This window comes from Budorcas taxicolor, chromosome 14 (assembly GCF_023091745.1).
Source record: "Budorcas taxicolor isolate Tak-1 chromosome 14, Takin1.1, whole genome shotgun sequence".
Lineage (NCBI taxonomy): Eukaryota > Metazoa > Chordata > Mammalia > Artiodactyla > Bovidae > Budorcas > Budorcas taxicolor.
This window is the reverse complement of record NC_068923.1, coordinates 16,168,860-16,187,555: the sequence shown is the minus strand read 5'-3', so window position 1 is coordinate 16,187,555 and position 18,696 is coordinate 16,168,860. Positions and strand designations below refer to the sequence as shown.

General features: G+C 50.4%; 1 protein-coding gene across 2 annotated transcripts in view; it reads left to right on the top strand.

Moving 5' to 3' along the window:
- The window catches only part of DENND3 (DENN domain containing 3), a 51,812-nt gene extending 37,090 nt beyond the window's left edge, over nucleotides 1–14,722 (top strand). Inside the window, exons 17-23 of one of the 2 annotated variants that reach the window (XM_052651603.1) lie at nucleotides 681–788; nucleotides 2,536–2,675; nucleotides 6,659–6,819; nucleotides 8,041–8,174; nucleotides 12,744–12,862; nucleotides 12,947–13,081; nucleotides 13,182–14,722. In XM_052651603.1, coding sequence (XP_052507563.1) covers nucleotides 681–788; nucleotides 2,536–2,675; nucleotides 6,659–6,819; nucleotides 8,041–8,174; nucleotides 12,744–12,862; nucleotides 12,947–13,081; nucleotides 13,182–13,382 — 998 coding nt within the window. In that variant the 3' untranslated portion in view covers nucleotides 13,383–14,722. Of the gene's footprint in view, nucleotides 1–680; nucleotides 789–2,535; nucleotides 2,676–6,658; nucleotides 6,820–8,040; nucleotides 8,175–12,743; nucleotides 12,863–12,943; nucleotides 13,082–13,181 lie in introns of both variants that reach the window. The other variant, XM_052651602.1, reaches the window with a different exon arrangement.
- Nucleotides 14,723–18,696: the final 3,974 nt, after the last annotated feature.

Sequence of the window (18,696 nt, the reverse complement as noted above, 5' to 3'; positions counted from 1 at the left end):
CCAGCACATGACACTCACTCTCGACCCCATACTGCAGGGGCGGTCCCCCAAGCTCAGTGTCCCGGATCCCTCGTTCCCAATCAAGGACTGTTTGCTCTGCGTGAAGAGTAATGAGGCAGCGATATGTGATCCTGGGCTTCAGTGATAGCCTGTGGTCCATTCGTGATGGAAGGTCTAAAAATGAAACTTTCTGAAGTTTGCACCCCGTTCCTGGAGGGAGGCGCTTGGCAAGCACTGGAGATATCTGGTGTGTGTGTGTCGGAGGGTAGGGGACGGGCGTTGTTACTGGCCCTGACCAGGTGAGGCCAGGAATGCTGCTAAAGCTTTTGCAGTGCACAGGACTCCCCCGACAGCAGCCACGCCATGGGGTGGGGTGAGAAGCTGCTCGTGGCTTAGACTGATGGAGAAGTATTCAAAATCTTCTCTCTGCTGGAGCGTCCCTACCAGTTGAGTGTTAGGTCATTTAGCTTAACAGCTGTGTTTAGATGACAAGCAGTGTGCGACCTTGGCACACACTCACCCTCTGGCCGGAAATGCTTGGCTTTACTTATGTCCAGTTTAAAGAGAGCTTCATCTTCGCAAATCCCGGCTTTATACCAGGACTAATATCCTAAGGGAAGCAGAGTGTGCGAGTTTGTCCTGGAGTCTGGGGACCTGACCCCTATGTGTCTGCATTTCAGTGCCCATGGCGGTTCCGAAGACAACCTCGGAAACCCTGAAACACAAGATTAACCCCTCGGCGGGGGAGACCACCCCACGAGCCATCGACGTGCTGCTCTACACCCCAGGTGAGGCCCGAGCCTGGCTGCGTCGCTGCTGGGTTTCGTAGCTTTATTGACGTCTACGTGATTTACAGCGTTGTGTTCATTTTTGCTGTACGGCAAGGTGATCCAGTTAACGCACGTGTACCCATTCTTCTTCATATTCTCTTCCCCTGTGGTTTATCACAGGACATTGATTACGGATCCCTGCGCTGTCCAGTAGGGCCATGTTGTCTGTGTCGCTGCTGTTCTTTTCAACAATCTGGGAGCTGAGACTTGTGTTCAAGGCCAGCACTGAAGTGGAAGGGCAGTGGCAGGATGAGGGTGGACAGGTGGTTTTCTGCCGTTGGAGGCAGAACCCTGGGTGACCAGGTGCAGCTGCTCTGTGGACTCGGAGGCCACAAGCGGCCGTGCGCGGCTGAGTCCCCATCCAGCCTTGCCATTCTCACGTCCAGTGGATAAAGCCCCTGCACGCACATCTTTGGTCAGGGCGAGCCTGGTGTCACTGGGATGGGATGACGGCCCGCCCTGGGCTGATGTGCACGTCTGATGACACGGCTGGCCGTTCCCCCCGGTCAGGGACCAGGGGAGCACCAGTCAACACCTCCGAGAACGCTGGGAGCCAGGGAGCCAGGCCCCAGGCACTGAGCCTGGCTTCGGAGTATCTCAGGCTCTGGGGGACTGCAGACTGCATCTCAGTGGGCAGATCACCCCAACGGAGCTAGGAGACCAAGGCATGAACACCGCAGAAAGACTGGCAGATCCACAGTTCCTGGACTAGGGCTGAGGTTGGTGCTACAGAGCAGGGGTCGGGGAAAGACTGTCTCCATTGTAGGTGGCCCTGGGACGCTGTGGGTCCACGTGGAGAAGATGGAGCTCAAGCACAGCTCAGATCACACATGGCCATCGGCTCCAAGGATGGAGATCTGAACGTGAAAGGCAAAAGCAATCATAAGCAAATGAAGCTTGGAGATGATAACACAGATGATAATCGTGACCTCAAGATAAGGAAACAAGTTGCAAAGCATGTAAAAACTACGGGCCATAAAGGAACAGGTTGGTGAATTTGACCATATAAAGGATTTTTAAAAGAAACTTTCAAGTGAGTGAAAGTGATGGTCGCAGACTTGGAAAGGATGTTCGTAAGAGAATAGACTCGACATGGGGTGTTCGAAGTTGGTGGTGTTTAAAGAGCGGCTACAAGTCAAGGAGAGTGAGAGCCCGATTCAGAAGCGAGCAGGAGGCCTAAACACTTCCCCATGGAGGAGATCCAGACACCCAACTAAAGCCATCAGCCTCATGAGCGCCCAGGAAATGCAAACAAACCACAAGTGAAAAATCAAAATCTTCACAGTGTCAGAGCGGCCACGGTGGGAAAGACCGATGGTGCCCAGTGTGGGTGGCCACGTGGGTACAGCAGGAGCCCGGCTGCACTTGTTGCAGCGGCGGGGGGTGGGGGGGTGCAGCAGCCACAGACCCGCCCTCTGTCCCTGAGCCCCCTTCCCGCTGCCTGAAGCGCTGCCCCAGAGAATGCGCAGGCCTCCTGCCATCCTGCCTGGGGGCGGGCTCTGTCTGTGCTTCTCTGGCTGAACCAGCCGGTCCACGACTGAGCTCCAAGGGGCTTGGAGGTTCAGGCTATGCTCACCTTTGGAGCCTGGGCGCCCAGGGTGGCACCTGGCACTGAGCAGGACCTGCGTCTTGGCACAAATCACAAATCCCATGCCGATGCGGCAGGGGGTTTTCTTTCAACATGTCGGGTTGCTTTCCTCTCCAGGGCATCTTGACCCAGCGGAAAAAGTGGAGGACGCTCACCCCAAATTATGGTGCGCGCTGAACGAGGGCAAGGTGATCGTATTCGACGCTTCCTCCTGGACGATTCACCAGCACTGCTTTAGAGTGGGCACTTCTAAGCTGGTGAGTAAACAGTGTGCTGTCAGTGTGGACAGTTTTCATCCACTTCTGAGTTAAGTTGCGGTTTTGGAAAGCGAACATGTCCACCTGCATAGGCAGCGGATACTTGAAGCCCACGGCATCACCGAGTCCTGTTGAGTCGGGGTTAGGGCTTTCATTTTTTAAAGCTCTATGTTTCCGTTTCTCTGCTTTGGGCTGTGCTGGGTCTTTGTCGCTGTGCGGCTTTCCTGTAGGTGTGGTGAGCAGGGGCCACTCTCTAGCCGCAGTGCTTCTCATTGCAGCGGCTTCTCTTGTTGCGGAGCATGGGTTCCTGAACATTGAGGCTTCGGTAGCTGTGATTCCTGGGCACCAGTGCACAGGCTCAGCAGTTGTGGCGCACGGCCCTAGCCGCTCCACAGCATGTGGGATATTCCGGATCAGGGATCGAACCCATGTCTCCAGGCAGTCTTTATCACTGAGCCACCAAGGAAGCCTGAGGGGTTTTCATTTTTATCTCGAGCTTTTAAATTGAATGTGAACTTGCTCTGTCTTTCATTTAATTATTCTTGTTTAAGTGAGCAGATAATGGCTTTACCCCACCGCCACCCTGCACTCTGAAAACTATTATAAAACTGGATTTCAGTCCTGTGAAGGGCAGGGCTGTCTTCTCACATTTACATTTTCAGTCACCAAAAACAGACACTGGAATTATTTTAACATATTTGGGGTCAAGACTGAGAACCACTTAAATAAAATTGGCATGATATTATAGTTATCACGTGGTTGAGAAACCTCAGTTGTTTGAGCTTTTACACTGATAACTTAGTCAACTTTACTTTATTAAAAGAAAGTTCAGTTCAGTCACTCAGTCGAGTCCGATTCTTTGTGATCCCATGGACTGCAGCACGCCAGGCTTCCCCGTCCATCGCCAACTCCCAGAGTTTACTTAAACTCATGTCCATTGAGTCGGTGATGCCATCCAACCATCTCATCCTCTGTCGTCCCTTTCTCCTCCTTCCTTCAATCTTTCCCAGCATCATGGTCTTTTCAGATGAGTCAGTTCTTCGCATCAGGTGGCCAAAGTATTGGAGCTTCAGCATCAGTCCTTCCAATGAATATTTAAGACTGATTTCCTTTAGGATGGACTGGTTGGAACTCCTTGCAGTCCAAGGGACTCTCATGAATCTTCTCCAACACCACAGTTCAAAAGCATCTTCAGCGCTCAGCTTTCTTTATAGTCCAACTCTCACATCCATACATGACCACTGGAAAAACCATAGCTTTGACTAGACAGACCTTTGTTGGCAAAGTAATATCTCTGCTTTTTAATATGCTGTCTAGGTTGATCATAGCTTTTCTTCCAAGGAGCAAGCGTCTTTTAATTTCGTGCAAAAACCACCTCACCCGAGCCCCTAGAAACCCAGGGTCAAGTGTTAGGTCTTTAGCCATTAGTGCTACCAGGATCAGCCCACTGGTTTTTGGAGGTTTCTCAAGGCCCCTCACAGCTCTTTGAAAATCATTTGTTTCTGTGTGATGTCACCCACATGACCCAGGGCCTAACACAACCACACCTGGAATGGGCCTTGTGAATTCTGGTATTTCCAGGAGAGGGGTGATCGGTGCTCTTTCTGGTGGGGTTCGAGCGTCTTTGGCGACACTACCCTGCTGTTCAAAATGCTGTCACACCTACTCTCTGGAGGGCTTCATCCTGTCAAGACCCTCAGTTTAGTTCAGTTCAGTTCAGTCGCTCAGTCGTGTCCGACTCTTTGCGACCCCATGAATCACAGCACGCCAGGCCTCCCTGTTCATCACCATCTCCCGGAGTTCACTCAGACTCACGTCCATCGAGTCCATGATGCCATCCTGCCATCTCATCCTGGGTCGTCCCCTTCTCCTCCTGCCCCCAATCCCTCCCAGCATCAGAGTCTTTTCCAATGAGTCAACTCTTCTCATGAGGTGGCCAAAGTACTGGAGTTTCAGCTTTCGCGTCATTCCTTCCAAAGAAATCCCAGGGTTGATCTCCTTCAGAATGGACTGGTTGGATCTCCTTGCAGTCCAAGGCACTCTCAAGAGTCTTCTCCAGCACCACAGTTCAAAAGCATCAATTCTTTGGCGCTCAGCCTTCTTCACAGTCCAACTCTCACATCCATACAGGACCCTCAGAGGGTACAAAAGAAGCCACTGTCCCAAGGGGTCTTTCTAGGAAAATTTTCATGCCAACTCCTTTAACATGAAACAGCTTTCTTTTTTTTAATGTGAAAAGCAAGGTGAAGTGAAGTTTGCATACCTAAGTGTTCAGCTTATATCCACTCTGATGATCATGTTCCATAATCTAAAAACAAGGGGACAATCTATGGCACGGTCTATGCCTCCAGAACTGGGCTGAGATAGACACACTGTGATTCAAGTCCATATTGCCAAAGGATGGGGATCATTCTTAAAGCTGCTCAACACCATCCCCCTCCACACTCAAATAACAAGCTTCGGATGATAAAGGAACGGGATCCAAGGCACACTAGAGCAGAATACTTATAGAAGCCTAATAATGCTTTAGATCAAACAAAAAATAAGAAGGAACAATTAAGGACATCATTCTTACTCTAAAATTTAATTTTTTCCTGTTGCTTCTTAGTTGCAAGCATTTCAAAGACTGTTTAATAATAGAATAAAATCCTCCTGAAAATGAAATCGAATGGCTGCATTTTGTATCAATGTCTATTGATCGCCAATTAGGCCAGGCAACATTTAATTAAAGCAGAAAGTTAACAAATTATGTGAAAATATCTTCCCACTAGTTTCACAGGGACATTTTTTATCATTTGACAAGGCAGAAACTTGGGCAATTATCTCTAGAAAATGCTGCCTCCTCTGAAATTTGAAGTTCAGAGTGGTTTATCTGAGATATCCTTGGGCCACTAAAGAAAGACATTTTACTAAATTTATAATAATTCTCTGGTATGCCACAAAAGAAAGGGCTTTTTAAAATAATTAATTCTGAAATTAGCAAAGTAGCATCTTTCGAGAATACGTATTGGTAAAATTATCAGTTTTTATAAGCTCTTTCATGTGGCAACCATAAGTAAAAGTAACCACCAGATAAGTAATGGTAACCACCAGATAAAGTAACAGTAACCACCACTGATAGTGATTTACTATATTAGATCTAGCCTCAGCCCCTCCAACATGATGTAACTGTTATTCTTGTCTTTGAAAACCTGAGACATCTGTTCAGTTTCAGTAAAAAGTTGCTAGTGTCATGGATGAAGTCCACCAGCTCAGGACATTTTTAGGGATGCAGTTGGGTTGGTTGAGATATACCAGCAGACACACTTACAGTTCACACGTTTATGTGGCTCTTATGACTCTTCAGCGTTTTAGCCCTTAATTTCTAATTTCGGAAACTCTACAGATAACCGCTGTTGTCATTTTTGCCACGCCGGAATCCCTGAGGGCTGTCTCCAGCTGCGGGAGCACTGGTGGTTTTGTTTCTTGCTAGTGTGCAGTCCGTCATCATGGTCTGCAGATTCGCCTCATCGCTCACTGATTTGTGGCCCCAAAACAAACGCTAATGGAGCTTTCGTGGTTGTCCAGGGCCCGGGAGCTGAGTGCACATTTTATCTGAGGTTGGGTGAGGCGACTCTGCCTCTGGGGTCAGCTCAAACTGTGCACAGGTGGCCTTTTCACGGCCTATTTAGCGCCACGTCTTTCACATTTTTGTGCTTTGTGTGTGCGTGTGTGTGTGTGTGTGTGATTTTGCTGTTTAAATGGTGCCCTAGTGTAGAGCTGAAGAGGCTTATGGAGAAGGTATGGACGCAGCTCGGACCTGTGTTGTTCAAGGATCAAAGGTGTCCTTAAACAGAAGCGCACGTCAGTGATGCCGTGTTGATCGCGTGACAGTGGTGTGACCTGAGGCCAGCAGGAACCTGAGCCTGTGGGTCCCCAGGAGCGGCGGCTCGGCGCGGGACACACGAGCCGCTGACCACGCTGCTGTCTCCTTGGGCCGACAGAACTGCATGGTGATGGCGGAGCAGAGCCAGGTGTGGGTCGGCTCGGAGGACTCAGTCATTTACATCATCAACGTCCACAGCATGTCCTGCAACAAGCAGCTCACCGACCACAGCGCCAGCGTCACGGGCCTGGCCGTGCAGGACGGGCTGCAGGCACCCAGGTGCGGTGGGCTGTACTGGGTGGGGCGCTGCCTGGCTCATGGGGGGGTCGGGGTCCCAGAGGGCAGGATCTTGGTGGCCGTGGGTGACGGCTGGCAGGGCCCGGGCCGGGCAGGGGGAGCAAAGCGGGTCTTTGCGAGCCAGGGGGCATCCCTGTGTGGCTCTGGTTGTGGGTACAGAGAAGTGGTCCGAAGACATGGTTAGAGACCCCCTCTGGGTGAGCATGGTGGGCACGCAGTGGGCCCCTCGCCTCCCCGCCCGTTCCCTGGCTCTGGGGTTGGCCTGCTGTCCTTGGCCTGTGGACGCATCACTGGAGTCCTCCGTCTTCGCATGGGACCCCTGTGTGCCTGTGTCCAGCTGTACCCTTCTTATCAGGACGCTGGTCAGTAGCTGGATGAGGGTCCACCCTGTTAGCGTCATTTAACTACTTCTGTGAAGACGCTGCTGTGAACTGAGGTGGCATTTGAAGTGCCGGAGAGTAAGGGCATCAACATATCTCTCTTCGGGACTGCAGTTCAGCCCGCCAGCTGCTGAACCTCACCTCATTCCTCACTGTCCTTACTTCATTGAGATTGGCAGGCCCCGAGGGCAGCCCCTGTCTGTCCTCTCGCTGTGGCCTGGGCCTGGATCAGGGCCTGGCACGCAGCAGGTGAGGGGTGGGGGGCACTGAGCACCAGGCGGAGCCCGCTTCCCGCTGTGGCCTGGGAGCAAGTGGGCACAAGTGACCATGGCATGGCTCCTTTTGGGGGCTCTCTTGGAGCCACCCCCACCCTCCTGTCCCCCGAGTTTCAGGGGGTGCCGTGTGTCCCCAGTCGAAGGTGACACACCATCAGAAGGTGAAGGGCACACACAGCACTAGCTGAGCCCGCCCCCTACAGCTGCCAGTGCCTGAGCCCTGCTGACCCTTGACCTCGCCTGTGCAGGGGTGCAGGGAGCACTGGGTTTCTGGCCCCTTGTTGGGGGAGGTAGATTTTAGTGAGGTTCTGCTCACAGTCCCTGATGGAGGGACAGCGAACCGTGGTGGGAGGTGCTGGGGGCAGGCGTGGGCGCTGAGCTTACCCCCACCACCCTGGCGTCCCCGCGGGCGGGGCCGTACGTGCTGTGCCGGGTGGCAGCTAGTTCTTTCTGGATGGAAGGGCCATCTTCCCATCATCAGCGTCATCGTCACCACCGTGTGGTCTTCTCGGGGCCGCAGTTAAGTGTGCGTGTGTTCACCCCCCCAGCACCGTGTACTCGTGCAGCGCGGACGGAACGGTCCTGGCGTGGAACGCAAGCTCCCTGCAGGTGACCGGCAGGTTCCAGGTGCACGGTGGAGGGCTCTCGGCTATCAGACTGCACGGCGGCCGCCTCTGGTGCTGTAAGTGCCCCGGCCCAGGCCCCTGCCCCGCCAGGCCAGGAAGAGGTCACGCCTTTTCTTCCGCTTCGAATGGGGCTTCAGAATGCAGGTTCCTTCTTTGCGCCCCTGCTCCCCACATCCCTTCGGAGTGTGCGGCTGCCCTCTGCCCCACCCCTTCCCGTGCCCCCTTCCCATTCCTCCTTCCCCTCCCAGTGCCCCTCCCTCTCTTGCTGCCCCTCCCCTCCCTGTGCCCCTCCCCCGTGCTCCTCCCCCTCTCACTGCCCCTCCCCCCACTGCCCCTCCCCCTCCCACTGCCCCTCCCCTCCTGCTCTCGCTGCGCCCCTGGGGCTGTGGCTGCTCCTCCGCAGCCCTCCTGGCCCCATCCTCTGTGTGCTGACGTGTGTGGTCCTAAGCAGGCACTTCGCCGAGGGGGCCAGGTGGTGATGGGGAGGTGCACACGCCTGAGGCGTGGCTTCTGTATTTATGAACACCACACCACAAAGGTGGCCTGCGCTTTGAAGGCTTCGCTAGCGTGTGCCAGATCCCACGCATGATGGTCATGGATACCTTTTTAAATCGAAGGTTGTTTTACCTGTGATGAGACGCACAATGTGTGTGTAGTTCGCTGTGTGTTGAAAGTGCACACCACACAACAGCTGACGCGGGAGACACAGAACGTTTCCATCCGGGCAGCTGGTCCGGCCGTGCCCCTCTCCAGGGAAACGCCTGTTCTGAGTTCTCTCTGGGTTTGTTTTCCTGGTTCCCGAACTTGCTGTAGATGGGCTCTACAGCGTGCACTCTTTTCATCCAGCTCAGGACAGGCAACATGTTACTGGTTCCCCTGGGGTGGACCTGGGCTAGCAATGTTTCACCATCTGAGAAACTGTCATCTTTTCTGAAGCTGCCATATCGTTTTATACCCCCACCAGTGGTATATGAGGCTTCCAGTCCCTCCCCGTGCTAACCCAGCCTGTCATCTATTTTTATTATAACGTCCCAGTGGGCGTGAAGTGGTATCTCACTGAGACTTTGGTTGCATTTCCCCTGATGACTCACGGACTGTTTGCCATGTCTGTGTTTTCTTCAGAGACATGGCTATTCAGATCCTGTGGTCATAGGCCTTCTCACTTTCAAGGCAATTAATGACATGCTGCTGCTGCTGCTAAGTCGCTTCAGTCGTGTCCGACTCTGTGCGACCCCATAGACGGCAGCCCACCAGGCTCCCCCATCCCTGGGATTCTCCAGGCAAGAATGCTGGAGTGGGCTGCCATTTCCTTCTCCAATGCATGAAAGTGAAAAGTGAAAGTGAAGTCGCTCAGTTGTGTCATGGCTGGGTGTAAACCTTTTTTTTTACCTCCGTTTTCCCATCTGTACTTCTTTTGTTACTTCTTTCCTGCCTCCATTTGGGCTTTTTTAAAATTTTATTTTAAATATTCAATTTAATCTTCTTTGTTGTCTCTTTAGTTCTTTGGGCTTTGTTCTGCTTTTTAGCAACAGCTCTAAGGATTTCAATATGCAGCCTTTACTTCTCACTACATACCTTCAGTGACTATTACACCACTTCATGTATAATGGACACAGGGCACAGCAGTAGAATCAATCCCACTTACCTTTCTTTCCCCTTCCCATTGTTGTTAAATGCCCTATTTTATTGCTATGATTGTGATAAACTTCATATTTTAGAAAATTTTGCCCAAGTACTCAATGGTCTTGCAAAGAAATTAAGAAAAAACTTTATTTTGTTCCATATATTTATCATTTCTGGTGCGCTTCATCCCTTCTGAAAATTCAGGTTTCTGCCTTGGATCACGCTGCCTCTTAGCCTTAGGATTTCCAATGACCTGTGTCTGCTGTAAACGGAGTCCAGGCTGACAGGTGTAGTTTCCCTGCACTAGAAATGTCGTTCCATCGTCTCGCAGCTCTTCTTGTTCCTGATGAGCAGTTGGCCGTCATTCCCACTGTTCTGCTGAACAGAAAGTGTCTGCTTTTAAGGTCCTGCCTCTGGTTTGCAGGAGTTGGAATAGTGTGCTTGGGTGTGAAGGGCTTTGTGTTGATCTTGCTTGTGGTTTACTTTCTGGAATAGAGGGGAACCCCAGGAACTGTGCCGCTCACCGAGTTTTGTGCTTCCCAAGACTATATCCTTCAGCTTTGGTTGGTCTCCGGTGACTGTCAGATGTGTGTGTGTCCATTCACGGATGCATTTGGGACTGAAAGGTCCCTGTTAAATGCGGGGAGGGATACAACAGATGAGAATAAGGGCAGATAGCCTCGTTTTCAGGGTGGGATTCCCCATCGTTTTCAAGGTAATGAGCGCAGTAGGTAGTTTCCTACTTAACAACGAGAAAAGCACAAGGGGAAGCAGCGTTTCTTTGGGTGAAGAACGGCGTTTCCTGTGAAGTGCTGTTCCAAGTCTATAAGCAAGGATAACAAGCTAAAACCTCGGCCACTCAGCTGATGAGGTCTGTGGGCGCCGAGGTACAGCCCGAAAGGGTGTGAGTGTGGAGGGGCTGGGTGACGCCTCCGACTCCCCCACAGGCCCGGGTGAGGCGAGCCTGGGGGTCCTGCCTTCCCTCTCCAGTCTGGCCAGTGTCCCGGACCCTCTGTGCCCTCTCCTAAGTCTGCGTCTGCTGCAGCACCACCCCGCCCCCCAGGCCTGAGCACCCCTCACAGGACGCGGCTCCGGTCACTGGGAGGGAACGACCCGGTCCTGCTCCCTGTGGTCGGAGGTGGGCACCGGGAGGTGCAGGTGTGGTCCAGGCTGCAGCCTCTGTGTGCATTGTGTCAGATCTGGGGTCGTCACAGACGACTGGTCACTTTGGGCTGGTCCCTGGCACCTCAGTCTCTCTGCTCCTCTCAAAAGTGAGGTGGAAGTGCTATCATCTTTCCCCTGGAGAGCAGGCTGGCCGCTGGGAGATGCTAGAGGCAGAACGTGGGCCTCGGAGTGTCAGTGACTGTGAAGGTCACTGACAGTTGCGCCAGAAGGCGGCCCTGGTGGGTTGGGCACCTCGAGGCCAGTGATCAGTTCACCCACATCTGTGGCCCCACCCCCTGCTCCATGTGCAGCAGGCCCTTGCGTGCTCACACAGGCTGGGTGGCTGTGAAGTCTGCCTGCCGCCCTCTGCAGTGTTGGTGGGCAGTGAGCGTGCTGGTCGGCACTAAAGAGGGGGGTCCCTGGGGGCATTAGCGCCTCTTGGCAGGATGTCCTGCTGCCCCGGTATTCCTAACAAGTAGAAGCATCTGAAAGGACCTTCTTAACTAGGCCAAGCGGATGATGGCATCTCGGGATGAAAGCCTTCCTGGAGGGATGCTGGGGTTCCTATTAGGCCTCGGGCAGGAAGGAGAGGCTCTCGCCTCCTGTGACTGAGAGCCCAGCTGAGCTCCCGAGGCCTGAGCTCTGCCAAGGGTCACTTCTCGGTGGGCTTGGAGTCCACCCACTGTGACAGGAAGCTGGAGCCCTTATGGGGGCTTGCACCTCCTCCTTCTGCAGCCAGGCGGTGCTGCCCGCGGGCGGGGCTGCATCCTCCTGTCCCTGTGGCTTCATGGAGAGTGGGAGGCAGAGGGAGCAGGCAGTGAAAACCCCGAGAGGACAGCCCTGCAGCTCCTCAGCTTATCTTGAACCTGACTCCATCTCCCCTGGAGTCTTGATCTGATGACCTCGCTGCTGGATAATTTTGATGACCTGTAGCTCTCATGATGTGGAGACTTGGTTTGCTTGAGTGATTAACAGAAGCAGAGAGGAGCTTCAACAGAGAGATGTGTCCCACAAGGCTGGGAACCATCACCTAGAGCTCTGATCTTTACCCACGTGGATAGCACATGGCGTGGCTGCAAATAACCATAGCAGGAAGAATTCCACTCGCTTCCTCGTCGGTAAAAATAGTGCTAACCGCCCAAAGGTCTCTGAGAGAAGAGTGAAAGCACCACGTGGAGGTTCAGTTCAGTCACTCAGTCATGTCCAACTCTTTGCAACCCCATGGACTGCAGCCCACCAGGCCTCCCTGTCCATCACCAACTCCTGGAGTTTACTCAGAGTCATGTCCATTGAGTCAGTGATGCCATCCAACCATCTCATCCTCTGCCGTCCCCTTCTCCTCCCACCTTTGATCTTTTCCAGCATCAGGATCTTTTCCAATGAGTCAGTTCTTCTCATCAGGTGCCCTAAGTATTGGAGTTTCAGCTTCAGCATCAGTCCTTCCAATGAATATTCAGGACTGATTTCCTTTAGGATGGACTGGTTGGCTCTCCTTGCAGTCCAAGGGACTTTCAAGAGTCTTCTCCAACACCAGAGTTCAAAAGCATCAATTTTTCTGCGCTCAGCTTTCTTTATAGTCCAACTCTCACATCCATACATGACTACTGGAAAACCATAGCTTTGACTAGATGGACCTTTGTCAGCAAAGTAATGTCTCTGCTTTCTAATATGCTGTCTAGGCCTGTAACACGGAGGCTACAGTTAAGAGTGTCTCATGCCGCACTCAGATGTGGGGAAGGGGCCGTGGCCTGCCAGTCACCCCAAGCCCTCATGGCCCTTTCGTCCCTGCGCTTCACGTTCACTGTGCCCGTCCCTCATCCTCCTCTTCGGTCCTGCAGGCACTGGAGACAGCATCCTGGTGGTGAACATGAATGGATATCCTTGTCAAGAGCTGAAGATCAACGGGAGATTTAAAGAGACAGGCTCCTCCTTCCGGGGATTCCAGCTCATGCCTGAGGTACCCTGGCACGTTGGGCTGGGCTGGTGCCCCCGAGCCGCGGGACTGCCACTGTGCTCGCCCTGACCCGTTTCACTTTAGCAGGAGCAGCTCTGGGCGGCCTGTGCTGGGTACCCCGACGTCTACGTCTGGAGCCTGCAGGACCTAGCCCAGCCCCCACAGAGGATCCACCTCGAGGACTGCTCTGAGATCAACTGCATGATCAAGGTGAAGAAGCAGGTGAGAGGGTGTGGGCCTGGGGGTACCCCTTGCTGCCTGCCCAGCGGCCCCACACGCCTCCCAGCTGGGCTACACATGTGATGCCCGCTTCTCCTGGCAGATCTGGGTAGGCGCCACGGGGCTGTCGCAGGGGCGACTGAAGGGGAAGATCTACGTGATGGATGCGGAGAGGAGGACGGTGGAGAAGGAGCTGTTGGCCCACGCGGACACGGTGAAGACACTATGCTCCGCGGAGGACAGATACGTGCTGAGTGGTGCCGGCCGTGAGGAGGGGAAGATCGCCATCTGGAAGGTCGAGTGACGAGGGGGTGTGTGCCCTGTGAGCCAGGGACGTGCCTTCAGCCAGCTGCTGGTGCTTCCCCAAGGGAGGCAGTCTGAGCCGGCTGGGGCCGTCCGCCCGGCGTTGGGGGGTGCCCACTGCAGGGCCTGCTGGGCTCTCTGACCGCTGTTGGCACACTTTCCCTCCTGGATGCTGCCTGATGAAACTGGACCATTTTGGCTGGGGGTGAGGTTTCTCAGGCAGCCTCTGCCGAGAAGCCCTCCTGTGATGTCTGGATGGTCCCAGAATCTACGCCCTGGGCCAGCGCCAGGCCAGCAGGGAGCCGTTGGGCCAAAGCACCGCTGGTCTCTGGCCGTGCCTTCCCGCCCGCTTCCCGCACTCACTCACCAGACACCAGGCGCCAGGCTTACAGGAGCCCGGCGGCCGCACGCTGACCTCCTGTTCCCAGCAAAGCTCACGAGAAGGGCTGCATTTAAATGACCGCACTGTGGTTGAGTAGGTTTGCACCTGCCCTTGCTGTTGCCCGTCAGAGCAGGTGGCAGAGCCCGCCCAGGGAGGGACAGCACTGGGGTGAGGCTGTCTGCATGGGGCTGAGACAGGCCCTGTGTTCTTTCCTTCTAACAAATGCAGTGTCTTTATAATGAAGAGACCCTTTTACACCAAAGACCAGCATTCTACCTAAAACAGTACAAACAGATCCTTACCAGACACACGCGCCCGTTTCTGCTGCATCCGGGCCCTGGGCGCACAGCGTGCAACGCATGTGCAGACAGTGCCTTATTATTTGCCTGAAGAGAGTCATCCTAGCAAAAGACGTTTTGTACAATTTTACTGTGACATTGAGCTTTCGTCCCTGTTTCGGCTTGGCTGCTGGGCACGGAGGGAGCGCTGCGTCCGGGCCCCAGGCTGTCCCCCGTGGACCCACGGTGCGCTCCGCCACAGGAGGCTGGCTGCCACACCCTCTGCCCTGGGTTTGGGGAACCTGGTTAGACATCCTGCCAGACCTTGTGAGCGAGGTCTCTGTCAGGCCCCCAGGACACAGCCAGGCTTCCGAGGCATCTGCAGTGACTGTCGGTTGAGAGCTGTGGCCCAGCCTCTGGCTGGGTCTATAGAACCCAAACATTCTGGAAGGTCTGATCATGTTCTGAGACTGTGGTGCAGAGAAGAGCCAGGCGGCTGAATCCTCCCAGTCCGTCCTTCTGGGGAAGGTGTGTTCCCCTGACTTCTAGAGGGAAGACAAGACCAGCAGCAGAGGGCAGAAGGTGGAATTCTGGCTTTGTACACACATGAAAAACTAGGGTAAAAGCCCGTCAGAAATCCACATAAATTATTGAATTCCCATCCACGTGCACCCAGGTATTTTCACCTCTTCAGGAATAAATTCTCATGTACTAACACTGCTTCCAGTTTCTGTACTTTAGCCAACGTTAACTTGTGGGGGGCTTCTTTAAAATAGTACAGGACTGCTCGACATCATTAATTATCAGAGAAATTCAAATCAGAGTGGCAATGAGGTAGCACCTTACAGCAGTCAGGATGGACATCATGCAAAAGTCTACAAATAACAAATGCTGGAGAGGGTGAGGAGGAAGGGGAGCCCTCCCACACTGCTGGTGGGTGGATAAGTTGGTGCCGCCACTACGGAAAACAGCATGAAGGTTCCTTAAACAGCTAAACATAGAATCGCCATATGATCCAGCCATCCCTCTCCTGGGCATATGTCCAGAGAAAACTATAATTCAGAAAGATACATGCAGGACTTCCCTGGTGGTCTGCTGGTTAAGAATCCACTTTGCAATGCAGGGGATATGGGTTTGATTCCCTGGTCGGGGAACTAAGATCCCACATGCCACAGCTGAGACCCGACACAGCCAAATATTCAAAAAAAAAAGATACATGCACCCCTGCTCATAGTGGCACTAGACACAAAAGCCGAGCACGGAGGCAACCTGGATGTCCATCAACAGAGCGGATGAAGATGGGGCAGGTACGCACGGTGGAATGCTACCCCGCCATAAAAAGAACAAGAGGACGCCGTTTACAGCAACATGGGTGCCGCTACACAGGATCGTACTGAGCGAAGTAAGTCAGAAAGAGAAAGATAAACACCATGTGCTAAGCCTTATCTGTGGACTCTAAAATATGGCAAATGAACCTATCCGTGAGACAAACATACTCAAGGACACAGAGAACAGACTGGTGGTAGGTAAGGGGGTTGGGAGGAATGGGGTAGGAGGCTGGGGTTAGCAGGTGTAAGCTTTCATGGACAGAATGGACATACAAGGTCCTGCTGTATAGCACAGAGAACTATAGTCCATATCCTATGATAAACCATAATAGAAAATATTTTAAAAAAGTATATATGCGTGTAACTCAATCACTTTGCTGTACAGCAGGAATTAACACATTATAAACCAACTGTACTTCAATTTTTAAAATATTAAAATATCTGCAACCTTGGTATAGACAAAGATTATTTCTTTAGAAACAATACAAAAAGTGCTAAATACAAAAGAAGAAATTAATGTATTAGACTTCATCAAAATATGCCATTAAATGAAAAGAGAAACCACAGATGAGGTGAAAATATTGACAGTACTATGTCTGACAAAGACTTGCATCCAAAATATATAAAGTGCTCCTACAGATCAATAAAAAGAAAATTTTTTAAATGGGCAAAAGATTCTTCACTAAAGAAGGTATATCAATGGCCAGTTTGAAAAGAGGCTTAAAATCGTGAGTCACCAGCAGTGTCAAACCACAGTGAAATAACACTTGTACACTTGAAAATGGCTAATGTTAAAGATTCACAACAACAAATAAGAGGATGTGGAGCAGATGGAGTGTCCATAACTGGATAAAAACAGCAGAACCACTGGGCAAGCTGTCAGGTTCTTTTAGACACATACCCACCCTACAACTCCGCAATGCCACACTGAGCTTTTTCCCCAAGATAAAGCAAGACATATGTCTACGCAGAGACTCGTGAGAAGCTCCGTAGCATCTTTATCTGTAATAGCCCTGTGCTGGAAACACCCGTCAGCTGGAGAATGGATATAATATAGCTGCAGAATGGAATTCTATACAGCAGTTAAAAAAAAAAGAAAAGGAACAGCAATGTGTTTGATTCTCTAAAACATGCTGGGCGAAGCTGACACAAAGGCTGCTGTTTTCGTTTATATGAAGTTCAAACCAGACAAAAACAATCATGATAACTGAATTCATATCAGTGGGGATCAGGGGTAAGCTGGAAGGCATCGAGAGAATTATCTGAAGAAACCATTTCATGCAGATTGAGTATTAGGAGTAGGCCTATATCAGAACGTTCATAGAACATTGGACCTGTTCGTGTCACTGTGTAAATTCACCCACTTTAAAAAAACAAGAAAATCACTACGGATTCTACAGATGTTAAAGAATTAGGGAATATTTTGAATTTGATGCCAGTAAATTTGGCATCAAACTTAGATGGAATGGAAAATTTATGTAAGAGATATAAACAACCATGACTAAGAAGAAATAGATACCTGAATAGACTTATTTACAGTAAAGAAATTTAATCCATAATTTAAAAAAACGACAGGAAAAAAATGACAAAGGAATAAATAATACAAATTTGCTCATTCTTTTCATGAAAATAGAAGAGTTGAATGCTTCCTATCGCATTAATAAGACTAATATTACCTGGCTACAAAATAACAGATATTACAAAGAAAAAAAATACCAATTTCCCTCATAAACATTAAAATCTTTTTAAAAAGTTTAGAAAGTCAAATCTAGCGGTACATAAAGAGGACATTACCTTATGGTCAAGGAAATTCAGCACAGGAATGCAAAGTTGGCTTAGTATTCAAGACCAGTTGATGTGATTCGCCATCTTAGCAAATGCAAAAAGAGAAAACACAAGTTCATCTCAATAGATTCAGAAACAATATCTGACATAATTCAATATCCATTCATGTTAAGAACGCGCAGCAAACTAGGAATAGAAGCAAACTTCTTCAGCTGGATAAAGAGCAGCTAAAGCCCACAGACATGGTACTTAATGGTGAAGACAGTGTTTCTCACTCTGAAATCAGAAATAAGGCAGACTTCTTTCTCTTACAGATTGGGAGAAAATCTTTACAAATTATATGTCAGATAAAGGAATTCTACCCTGAGAAGTCAAAAGTAACATGGAAAACAACCAAAAAATAGGACAAAAAACTAGGTTAGAGATTTCACCAAAGAAGATATATCAATTGCAAACACAGGAAAAGATGCTTAGCATCTAAGGAAACACAGATGAAAACCACAGAGACGCCACTGCATACCCTTCCAGGCTCCCTCGTGGTTTATGGACCTCTGGAAGAGTCCTGCCTTGTCCTTGAGTGTATCTGTGTGTGTGTCTATCATTTCTGAGCACCTGGGAAAGACACTATGTGTCCACCTTCTAGTATCAGAGCTCAGTTTCTTGACCTAAAAATTATTATACAGGGACTTCCTTGGCAATCCAGTGATTAGGACTCTGTGCTTCTACTGCTGGGGGCACAGGTTTAATCCCTGGTGGGGGAATTAAGATCTCACATGCTGTGCTGTGCAGCCAAATATATATAATTGCTATATAATTATATATATAATTGTTATATAACTATATATGTTATATAACTATATAATATATATAATTGTTATATAATTATATAATATGTAATTGTTATATAATTACAGTCTCTCAATTTTGTTGGCAGAACCAAGCATGATGTGAACAGAATGATGCAAAAAGGACTGTGCAAATGGGAAGCAGATAAAAAGTCTGTAATTAATGCCAGTGTGTTCTCTGTAGAGTTTGAAGCCAAATGTGAGATTTCCCACTAAGAATTCAACTCTTTTCACTAATAATTTTTTCTTCCCCCACTTCCAGGAAAATCCTAAGGCATACCTACCAGAAACACAAATCAGTGAATTTTTACGATGACAGATGAGTTACAGACAGGTGATAATAGACAAGATGAACAAAATATAAATACAATTTTCTCTGATTTTCCAATAAAAATTAAAACAACATCCCACACAAAAACTTCTGTTCATATTGTTAAAAGAATGTAGTAGACCAATCCGTGCTAATAAGAAAGATGAACAAGTATTTTGGTAAACAAAAAATGTAGATTGCAAACTCTACGTGAAAGTGAAGTCGCTCAGTTGTGTCCGACTCTTTGTGACCCCGTTCACTGTAGCCCACCAGGCTCCTCTGTCCATGGCAAGAATACTGGAGTGGGTTGCCATTTCCTTCTCCAGGGGATCTTCCTGATCCGGGGATCGAACCCAGGTCTCCCGCATTGCGGGCAGATGCTTTAAC